Source organism: Callorhinchus milii, unplaced genomic scaffold, assembly GCF_018977255.1.
Source record: "Callorhinchus milii isolate IMCB2004 unplaced genomic scaffold, IMCB_Cmil_1.0 Scaffold1, whole genome shotgun sequence".
NCBI classification, from domain to species: Eukaryota; Metazoa; Chordata; class Chondrichthyes; order Chimaeriformes; family Callorhinchidae; genus Callorhinchus; species Callorhinchus milii.
This window is the reverse complement of record NW_024704742.1, coordinates 79,835,569-79,847,661: the sequence shown is the minus strand read 5'-3', so window position 1 is coordinate 79,847,661 and position 12,093 is coordinate 79,835,569. Positions and strand designations below refer to the sequence as shown.

The 12,093-nt window shown below is 37.2% G+C and overlaps 1 protein-coding gene across 1 annotated transcript in view; it reads left to right on the top strand.

Moving 5' to 3' along the window:
• LOC103177713 (choline transporter-like protein 1) overlaps positions 1 to 12,093 on the top strand; it is a 42,107-nt gene that overhangs the window by 11,405 nt on the left and 18,609 nt on the right. Inside the window, exons 4-7 of the mRNA XM_007892019.2 lie at positions 606 to 742; positions 6,623 to 6,713; positions 8,492 to 8,661; positions 11,281 to 11,370. Of these exons, the coding sequence (XP_007890210.1) occupies positions 606 to 742; positions 6,623 to 6,713; positions 8,492 to 8,661; positions 11,281 to 11,370 (488 nt within the window). The remainder of the gene's footprint in view (positions 1 to 605; positions 743 to 6,622; positions 6,714 to 8,491; positions 8,662 to 11,280; positions 11,371 to 12,093) is intronic.

Sequence of the window (12,093 nt, the reverse complement as noted above, 5' to 3'; positions counted from 1 at the left end):
TCAAAAGTCTGATACTTTAACTTGGAATTTTAAAAGTTTACCTTTGAGACCTTCTCCCAACTTTATTCACTCACAGGTCTGGAGTTAGTCTTGTAGTATATTCTGTGAAGCGCTTTGAGACATCTCAAAAACGTGATTAGGCGCTATATCAAATGTAAGGATTATTATTATTACAATAAATTGTAAATTGATGGCACCTTTCACATTGGCAAGATGTCTCAAATTGCTCTATGCAGTTCGGACATCCAAATTGGTCGTGGGAGCCTAGATTTGGTTGAGTATTTTGCATTTGAATCATTTGCCATGAAACTACGTGACTGCAATAAGACCATCAGTACCTGTCAGGTACTGATATAACAATACATTTAAGTATGCCATGTTTATAACTTCATTAAATTTTAACTTTAAGCAGAAGGTTTTAAGAAAGTACACAAAAATCGCAAGGTATTTTACTGAAGAAGGTCCTTTTGTCAATTTGATCTCATCCTTCGATTGCCAATAAACAATTTCAGACGATCAAATCCTTATTTTTTAAAAAAAAATCAGATCTATTTGCCACATGAGCTTCACTCAATATTTTTCTGTTCTCACTTTTTCCCTTACAGATTTGTCTTTTTCTTGGATCCTTGCAACCTGGATCTGACCAAGATGAAAATCAAATCCATGGCGCTGTGTGTGTCTACATGTCCAGCCACTGAGATGAAATATCCTAAGGACGTTGAAAAATTTGCAAAGGAAAATGGTAAGATTACAGGATTGATAGCGAAGGAAAGTTCATTTTCATTCAACTTTTTATGCATAAACACTTATGCTAATATTGCTGCAGATTGTTTTGGTGGTGATGCCCCTCTCACCTCAACCTTTGTGGTTCTGTCCTTGAATAGTTCAGATCCTACCTCTCACATCGTCTCCATTTCATCTCCACAAACGTTATTTCCACAAACCTGTTTCTCCTCTAGCCACTGCGCCGTCTCGTGCGGCATTCCTCAGGGCTCTGTCGTTGGTCCCCTGCTCTTCAATATCTAAATCTCCCTCTTGGTGACATCATCTGCAAACATGCAAACAACAACACAACAACAAAATTACATTGATATAATGCCTTGCACGTTGGGAGGACGTCCCAAGGCGCTGGACCGACAGAGTTAAGGACCCGAGATGAGGGTCGGGGTGGGGGAGGGCACGGGGGGAAGCGGGGAGATCAAAAGCACGGTCGAAGAGGAGGGTCTTGAGGTGGATCTTGAAGGTGGCGAATGAGGGGGCGAGACGGAGTGACTGCGGGATGGAGTTCCAGAGGGTGGGCGCAGAGTGGCGGAAGGCCCACCCGTCGATAGTGGGGCGAGTAAGGCGAGGGACATGAAGCAGTCCAGAGTCCGCTGAGCGGAGGGAGCGAACAGGGTGGTAGGGGGTTAAGAGGTCGGAGAAGTAGGGGGGAGCAAGAATGGAGGGTTTTGAAGGTGAGGACCAGAATCTTGAACTGCATTCTCTGTGTGATGGGAGGCCAGTGGAGTTGGGCAAGGATGGGGGTGATAGGGTCACGGAGCCTGGTGCGGGAGAGGACACGGGCTGCAGAGTTCCGGATGATCTGCAGCCGGTGGAGGGAAGAATTGGGGAGGCCGAAAAGCGGTGAGTTTGCATAGTCGAGCCTCGATGTTAACTTCCACTCAAGCAAACTGGAGTCACAGCAGAGCAGTCAGCATTCATGAGATTAAATACAGTAAAACAAATTACATTTGTATCGTGCCTTTTACATCGGGAGGACATCCCAAGGCGCTGGTTCCAGGCACAATGAAAAATTCACTTACTTGTATGCTTATAAAGTTTTGAGAAGTATTTCTGCCTGTTCTATTTACCCCCTATGTTTTTCTTTTTTTAATTTTGTTTCTGCATTACTATTTTCTATTCATCTTTGCAAATTTTTCAGTGTCTGCCAATGAACTGGCTATTTTTTAAGAGAGTTTTGTATATGATTTATTTCCTATATTATCAGCAGTTCTGTATATATGGTGAATTTCTTTTGAACAGATTTGTTTCAAAATATGAGTGTCTGAGCTGTCAGTATTTTTTTGAGTGTGTTGGGTGACTGGGTGACACTAGTACGTTAACATATAGTGATGCAATCAGTAAAACAGCATGTTTTGTGTTCTGCTGAAAATTGCTGATAAAATTTTGTTCAACGGCACAGTGTTATGCATGATAAAACTGCAAAAGCAATTAATCTTCATCAATTGAACAAAATCCAAGATTTAATTTAATTTTAGTTTTATTTTGATTACAATTGTGCTATTTTGCTGTCACTGATGATGGTTTACAATTGGATATGATACTATGAACCCTGCAAATGATATCCTGCTAACCAGAGAAACACGCTTGACTGGCTGAATGGCCTACTCCTATTTCTACATACCTAAGGCTGAGTCAACAGAAAATAACAAGAAACAATTAGAGCATGAACTCCAGTGCCTTGGGACGTCCTCTCAACGTGAAAAACGCTTTACAAATGTAATTTTGTTGTTGTTGCTTGAATTATGAGCTTTTACGTTAAAGATCCCTTGTTTGGTCATAGTACTGAGGTTACTTTACATTTTATAAATCAAGAATCTTAACGGATACTATCAGCACTTGAAGTAGCAACTTGTCAGTGAACTTTCTTTTTCTATAGCATAAAAATGCCAAAGTCCACTATTTTTCCAGTCTCAAAATTTAAGATTCTGCAGAATTTTATACAATTTTTAAATTTACTCTTAAATTGCAAGTCAATTTTCCACTGGTCTTTTTAAGAGCTTCAGAAAACTGGCTTCCAGATTAAGACAGAATTTAAGAACTTCCTGCAAATCTGCATCAACAATCTTAAGACAGTCATCGTAAGGTTATCATCAGGTGGACTTTGATGTCTCTGTTCAGTGTGAATGCTATTAGTATTAATATTTATCTTGAGTGTTTCCAATACAATATTTATGCTGACTGCATGCTTATTTTCAGAATAACCTGTTTTTTTGAAAATTCATTGTATTGCTCTTCACAAAGAGCTTTACAAAATCTTCCAGTTCAGCAGAGAGGATGAGGTTTCATTCTGGATATCAGTTGCAAAAGGAAGGACAGTTTAATTCCGAAATGATAATTGAGATGTTTAAAAGATCCTTTGTAGTTTAGTAAAATGCAGCATATCTCACAGTCATATTACTTCCTTGTAACCATCACTATTTTGTTATAAGAAATAATATTTGAACTCCCAAGTATTGTATTTTAGATCATAGAAATCATACATAGAATCTTGCAGCATAGAATAAGATCGTTCGACCCATCCTGCTAGCTCTTTGAAAAAGTTATCCAACTCGTCCCGCTCCCTGCGAACGTTTCCTTTTGAAGTACCTATTCAATTCCCTTTTCAAAACTACTGTCGAATCTGCTTCCACCACCCTTTTAGGCAGTGCATTCCAAATCGTAACAACTCTCTGGGTAGAAACATTTCTCCTTGTCTGTGTCCTCTGGTTAGGGACCCACCCGCCAGAGGAAACCGTTTCTCCACATTTACTCTTATGTTTGTACAATTTGCTGAATCTGAAAGCTTGTATTAAACATGCATGTAACTTGTATGGGTTTATCTTTATATATTGATACTTCCAGCATTTGGAAATTATTCAATTCATAAGATGTCTGGACAATGGATGGTTCAGTAAATGACTGTTTGGCTGTGCTTTGTTGTACTCTTGGTAAAGTGCAAAGTTAATATTTATTCTGGATCACAAAGTCTGTCAAGTCTGGAGTGTGCACGTGTTGTGATGTTGTATGTATAGGTAGATGTACGGTCTTGCAAAATTTTTGTTATTAAACCTTATTACTGAATGGATTTTTAAAAAAAATGGTCACCACATATGAACACAATGTGTATTTAAGTTGTTAAATACTCAAATACTATACTTAAGGTGTCATTCAGTCTGCCACTCTAAACTCTTGAGTCAGAAGGTTGTGTATTCAAGTTCTATGTTAGGACTTTGACTCATAGTCTAGGCTGACCCATAAATGTGGTTCTTGGGGATCTTTGAGTTGTTGGAATTGCATCATTCAGATGAGACTTTCAGTATAAGAACATAAGAATGTGCCGGGCGAAAGAAGGCCAAGATCCATCTAATTCACCTTCCACAATCCTAGCAGTCGCTTGTCATGTTGTGTCCCAAAATATATCCTGTATCCTGAAATATTATTTTCTAGCAGAAGTCTATCTAATTTGTTCTTGAAACAAACAACATTTTCTGCTTCCACTGTCTCCCCAGGGAGTCTGTTCCATAAGTTCCATACTCACTCACTGAAAGTAGTGTTTCTGCAGACTTGTTCTGAATTTAGCCCCCTTCAATCGTAGGCTGTGTCCTTTAGTTCTGCTGTTCAGTACAAGATAAAACCGCTTATCATAGTCTACATTATCTATTTCCCTTCAGAATGTTAAAGACCATAATCATATCACCCCTCGACCTTCCCTTCTCCAGTACATGCTGAGTATTCATGGAAAGCGAAAAGCGCTATATCAAATGCAAGGATTATTATTACATGCTGAGTCCCATGTGTAGTTGCAATGAATTTCAAAATTGAGTTCATAAAGCATACCAGGAGAGTTATCCTGGGATATGGAAGGGGAAGGAGTAAACTTATATGATAATACTTTCAACTTCCTGTGCTTCTTTTTACCACAAATTAGGCTGTACACAAAATGTTCTTGTTACTTCAATCCTTGAAAATAAGAAAGTTCTTCAAAATAAGAATAGAATACATTTTAAGCACAGCCAAGATGCTAGCCTGAGAGAAGGATTCTACAAATCCCACTGCCTTGCCCTCTCTTTCCCCTGTTTTAGATTACGGTTAAAGACTTTCCTCTTCAACCATGCTTACAGGTCACCTCTTCATTCCGCCTGGCTCGACATCGGGCTGTTAAGCGCTCCGAGACCCTGCCCCACATGAAGGGCTCTATATAAATGCAAGTTGTCGTTGCATAAAAATGCAAGGTGCTGTTGTATTTTGCTTCAAGATGGGTACTTGCTTACATTCTCCCAACTGCTTTGTATAATATGACTGGAAGTTTTTTTTTTGTCATCCGGGTGCCTGACACACACTGAAACCTGTCACTATGCTTAAGAGTATCCAAATTAAACCGCTGGCAGTTCTAGTTATGTATGGAAGTTTTCATTTTGTGCTTCTGCTCAGAGGGACACATCCTGCACACTGAAAGTTTTAGGCGCATGTTGAGGATTTTAGAGTGTGCATTGGGATATAGCTAGAGTATAACCAGCTAACATGAAGCAAGGGTTAGCAACGAGAACCCACCCTACTCCTTGTAGGTTGACAAGTGCTGGGTGGGAAGAAACTGGGTCTGTGACTGTTTTCCTTGGTATAGATTGTTATAGTTAGGTTTTCATAATTCTGTCAATCTCCTTGTGCATTTGGGAATTGCTATCATGGTGGGGTGAAGTTTGGATTAGAGAGCAATGTTTAACAGATGATCCACTTCAAAAACATTGCCATCTTATTTTTATATTTTTTCTCGCTTTGCTTTGTATAAGGCTGTACCTACCTTAACCCTGTTTAGTTATAAATTATATTATGTTCAGTTCTAAATGAAATTATATATAAAGCTATGCGGCTTTAGCTGGTAAGACTCCCATCAGTACGCCAACACATTTTTAAAAAACTTTTGGTGAAGTTAAAAGCTGTTGGGCTTGATATCTCAGGGAACCAACAAAAGTAGGTTCAATAGGTATAAATTTATGCAATCTTAGCTCTGATCTCTGTTGCCCCCTTCCTGGGATGAGCCACTTTACTAGTAAATTAATAGCTGTGTTTGGAAGAGCCTGGCTGATGCCTCCATTTTACTACAGTAATATGACTGAAGTGGTGCCCTTTCATGATATGGGTGTTGTAGGTTCCCCGAGATGCTATCTTGGGAAAAGGGTGCTATATAAATGCAAGCTCTTGCCTGTTGTAATCATTTGTTCTGGGTGTTAGAACAGTCTGTATACTTCAAGAATGCATTATTTTCTTCATGTGTGTTTGGCACTGAATTGTTTCAAGATGTCAGCCCTTGGAGTTTCACAATCAGATGCTTGACGACTTTCATTGAATAAGTAGATTTATATCAGGTTACCCTCTATATGTATTCCATTTTTTAAAAGTGGTTCCGACACAGCTTACAATTCTATTCCGCTCCTGACCTAACTCTTCCAGCAAATGTTTGTCTGTTGCATTGTTCTTGCAAAATGTGTTATTGCTGTTTCTTCCATTGAAATAGTTCAGAAAAAATGGCTGGTTGGAGAGGAACTTGACAGCCATCAGATCAAAATGATCTTCTAAAGAAGTTGATGGAAAAATGATCTTAAATCATTCCCGCTCCTCACTTCTTCTATCTCTTCCTTATTTGTGCAGAGGTTGAGCTTTTTGTTTTTCATAAAATAGGATAACATATGTATTTAAATAAAAAGTTTATTATTTGTAATATTGCAAACTAAGTGAATTATTCAGGTGAACGAATACAATTACAATGTTCTTTTGTGTAACTGCTATCATCACATAAGACATCATTGATGATTTCCATTCTACATGCTCTGTAGGTTATGTATACGCATTTTTTTTATTGCAGGATCATTGCTGTGCTCTTATGAAGTGAGTCCAGACAAGTATGTAAAGGAATGGAAAAGATCGAAATGTCCTAAACTTCCTGTTCCAGTTAGGTATGCTTTTCAGAAATGCTGTTGAATACAAATAGTGGTTGGTATTTGTAATAATATGAATTCAGTCTGTTAATTCAACTGTACATTAGGTTTAGGAATTGGAAAACAATTGCTGTAAATCAGAGTGCAGGATTCTGGCGAGTCTATTTTGAAGTTTACTTTTGATCACTTAGCAGAATTAACACAATAGTCAATAATATTATTATTAAGTTTAATTAAAACCAAAATGATTTCCTTTGCTGTCTCCACAAGACCATATACAATAGCAATGTGTTTTGGATTTATTCTCAAATCCTGTTGCTTTATAGCTTTCAGTAAGTTGATGATTTTAAATTCAAAGCCTACCTAAATGCTGTCCTTGCAGTTGCTACTTGACTAGCGTGCACTACTTGTCAAACCTTTTCATCTTTGCAATTGCTAGGCTGTGGGAACATATTGGTGGGGAAATGATCCACAGAAGTGCAAGTGGTCCTTTGGACTTTACATACAAAACTTGTACTTTTGACATCTCTTCACTCCCACAAAAATTTTCATGTTGCTTATGTGATCTTTCAGCAGTTTCAAGTAGAGATGCAGCATTATCTAATTTTCATGTAGTGCTGCTAAATTAAGTCAGACCGCCTTGGTTAATCTGTTGCAAAATATGAAATGCAACAAATTAATCTAACCCCACACAATCTTTTATTTTTTATTTTTCACAATACAAATTAATCTTAATATGTTGACTTATTAATTGACAAAAAAGAGTGAGTCTTTCTTCCACATAGATTCATAAAGTTTATTGAATGGCAGTACATGTAAATCTGGATGATTTAATACTACTATAATTGTAGGATTTTATTTGCCAAGCTTAACTTTTTTATTCTGCTTTCATGGAATTTTGAAGCTTAACTTCTACTTTAGCTGCAAACATATATACCTCAACTTCTGGCTTGGTACAAAAACACTTCTCTGCTCCCAAGGTAGATAGGTAATCAAACATTGGCAGGCCACATATTGAGGAATGCCCCCTGCAAAGATGCATTAACTATATTGTGTTTCAGATCAACACACAGTCAGGGAGAAGTTATTGGATTTCTTTGGCTCCTATAATTACTTCAGTTATTTTGGCGTTTGGTTCAGTGGCCAGACTGGCATTTGACATTTCTGATCATTTAACCTTTGTGTCCAACATTTGCAACTGGTGCAGAGACATCACATCCACTAGCTTATCTTTCTGTACTTTCCCAAGCTGTGTTAGACTTAAACCTAACTCAATCTGTGAGGCATTTTCAGCTATTTCAACCTTACTACAGTGTGATTTAGTGCTGTATCAAATGAAACTATGTTGAAATCCATGGCTCGGTTTGCCTGCTGACTATATTGCTTGAAATTGAGTGAAAGAAGAAAAATGCATAAATGTGTACATCCAACAGATAATGAAGGATTGTAATAATTAGATACTTTATAAAAATATAATGGATTACATTGTATGCATTTATTATTTCAGAATGACTTGTTACTAATTTAAATTGTGTAAAATATTTCTCCCTTCCTGGGTAAGTGAAATGAGAAAATATTTCTCCCTTCCTGGGTAAGTGAAATGAGAAATGGTTACGAATAAAAATCTATAGAGTTTGTGTATAGTTTTGTGTGTAGCAAAGGTTAACATTTAATTGGCACTGACACTTATACATGTATACAGTATTTTTTTTAAGAAAGCCTCGCTGTCATGAATCACTTTCATTTGTTGATATTAATTTTGCATTCCATTTTCCTGTCTTTTTGTTTTACACTAGTAAGCCTGTGCCATTCTTCCATCGTTGTGCCCCAGTGAACATTTCCTGCTATGCCAATTTTTCTGCGGCCCTGATCAACTTCTTCCGTGACAATAGTGTCTTGCAGAGAGTGATTAGTGGAGTAATGACCAGCAAAGAAATTATAGTAGGACTTTGTTTTATTTCACTAGGTAATGTTTCTGAGATCAATTTTTTACTTTTGCAATATTGAACAGGACAGTGTATTATTATGGGAGAATGTAATTGAAGTTGAGTGCTTTGTGTATATCTAGCACACTATTGTATCCCATAGTAACACACACCCTTTGTTTCATTATATAATGCCAATTTTATGCCAACAAATTTCTTCTGTTTTTAAAGAGCTGTTTTGTTTTAATGTTAGGAATCTTGTATACATTTTTTAATCAAATAGATTTTTTCTAAACTGCCCCTGGCATTATATAACTTTTTAACTGTATATTGTATTTTGTGCAAGTACCATTTGTCACATATGATATTTTGTCTTGTGGTGTGCTTCACTTTGTCTCAGGCCTGATTTTCACATCTTGGCATTTTAAGAAAAAATGTGAAGGGGTGAAACTCTTCTGTTTGGTGGTTGGGTGGTTTGCTTCAGCAATTGTGCAAAAACTTGACTCCATGAGTTATGATTACATTTAATTGACATCTTCCTCAAATGCAATTCTAATTTGCAACATGAATATTTTTTAACATTTTGTAAATCACAGGCACTTTTTAACAGTGTCAATGTGCACAATGTTTTTGACCCTTCAAAGACCATACTGCCACTTCAGTACAAAAGGTAAAAAGGCCATTGTTATTTATGTATTTTTTGTTTCAACTTTTTACATGTTGTTGCAATTAATTTTTGAGATTTTTTTTTCCCCAAAGTGCTTTGTCTCATTTTCTTGATCCTGATTTACAGTTGCACCGTGGTAAATTATGTGCTGTGATATTCCTATTTACAGTTAATGGTCTTGTTTTGTACCATGTACATCTTTTTTGAATGGGTGGATTATAAAATGTTCGTCAAGGAAAATCTTTAGTGATAATATTTACCATATTCCTTTTTAATGTGCATTTGCAAGCTTTGCAAATTTGCAAATCAGAGATGATTTTTTAATGCAATTGTCATCTCAAGACTTGACTGCTCAAATGCTGTTCTCACTGACAAACTCAGCCCAACCCTCCATCACAACCTCAGGTACACTCAAAACTCCTCCCCCTTGCACCCTATCTCAATGTCTTTAAAACTTTTATTAAAAACTGACTGGAAACCATGCCTTCTGACACCTCCCCCTAACACACCTACTTCTCACCTTGCAAAGTTCTTAAAGACATTATCCTACATGAAAGGTGCTATTTAATTGAAAGTTATTTGAAACTACATACAGATTTTGCATAGCTTTGGAAATGTGGCCATCTCCACTTGAAAGATTAGGATGATTAAAGCTATTTCCACTTGAAGGACAGTACTTGGGTAGGCACACTGTGGATGAAAATATTCCCCCATTAAACTATTTTTTTTGCTGTTCTGAAATAGTTCTAAGTTGAAGTGTTTGTCTGACGAGTGAAGTGGACAAGGCACCAGTGGGTGGATAAAGAATTCTCTTGGAATGTGACCACTATTGGTATTTTTCTATGTCTTGTTTAGCCTACGGACATCTTAAGGACACTGTCTGTCTCTAACATTGTTCTCTGTGACTTGATTTTGAAATGAAAATGTGCAAATTAGTGCAACAATCAGATGCTTTGAATGGCAATTCTAACTTTTAATAGAGCATGCCCATTTGGATAAAATGTTTGGTTCTTGACGATTCTGCTGAAGATACACAAGCACTATTTTTGTTTGTGCAACTGAAAGCCAAGTTTTTCTCTCTTCGGATCATTTAAATTTCTGGCAGTGTCTTGCTGTTATTATCTGAACACAAATAATTGATTCCTGTAAACACCAAATCCAGCTGCAGTCAGTTCTTGGTACCACAACTGGAACTCGTCCCTGATTAGTAAATTATTCAACTGTCAATTAAAGAAAGCAATTGTTTTCTCTGTGGATAGCATTGTAAGTCGCAATGCTTTGAGAGAGTGGTGTATAATATACTGGTTTGAGCTAATTTTTATTTTTCTTCAAGCAAAGTAGCTGGCATATTCTGGGGAAAAACCTGTGATCACCACCAACAAGGGTTTAAAATAATGACGTTACTAATGTCTAAACAGAATAAATGATGTGCAGCTATCAGTATTTTACTTTTTAAACTGAAGGTTACTGCTGGCAAATGGAGTACTTTACAACATTCATTGCCCAGTGTAAGGAAAAACACTACGAGGTCATGGGTATCATAATGGATTCCAGTATAGAGCTTTATATATATATATATATACACTCCACGAGTACACCATTGATGCCAACCTTGTCAATGCCCCCCAACCTGTGCCAGCTCTGATTAAAATCTAGAGTTAGTGGCATTTTGGGCCTGATTTATGCTATGCCCCTTCCCCTGGGAACTGGGTGAAATTGGCTAAACTTTACGTGGGATCTTTTGGAGTCAAAAGATGGAACACCTAAAAGGCTGTATTCAACTTAGGGTCACAGAGGCGAAAAGCAGGCATGCGTTAATTCACTGCATTTCTGTCTTGAGTTGTTCACAAAATAAACTGTCTGCTTCCGTGTGTGTAGCAAGTACACATAACATGAATTAAAAGCATGTCTACCCCACCCATCCACATCTTTTGTTTGAATTTTTACTTTTGAACTTGATAAATGATTGCATTATGAATTATTTTCTTCACAGTTTTGTCAATGATATTGATGGTGGTGATCCGCTACATCTCCAGAGTGCTTGTTTGGATCCTTACAATTCTCACTATCGTTGGCTCCATTGGTAAGTTCATTATATTTACTACTTAGTTCAGTAATAAATTATATTTAGAAAAGGGTAATTCTCAATATTATGATGAAAGTAAATGCAGTTCTTTGTAGTAAAGATTAGTTTTGTGTTTAAAAAATGCATTTATATTTTTATATGACCTTCAGCTCCCTTTTGAGCATTAAATTCCAAGCCTTGGTCCTTCACCTAGACTGCTTTTTCACCTCTAGAAAATTGCCCATTTCTGTCCCTCTCACCACAATGTAGCCAAAACTTTCATCCGCATTGGCATCACCACTTTATCAAACGCTATCCTCTCTGGCTTCCTAACTTGAGTATCTCACCCTCTCTCAAATGTCCAGTTTCTTCACAACTCTACAGTATATTTCCTTTTGCACTCTCGGCTCCTTATGCCCATCACTCCCATTCCACCAGATTCCACTGTCAAGCTCCTCATCTTTCCTTGACTCACTCTACTGAACAATCTCCTTCTGCCCTCCAGCAGTATCTACTTCCTTCATTCCATAAACATGGGTCTACTGCATATCCTGTAAGATTATACTTGTGATTCTTACTGTTTTTAAGATTTTTAATTAATATACTTTTAAAATACAACCAAACACATAATTTATTTAGTATAGCGTTCCTTACTTATTGGGGCATAGACAAGGGTGTGTTTTAAATGACTGACTTAGGGCCCCTGAAAGAGTATATGTGCCAATTAGCGTTAGAAAAGTT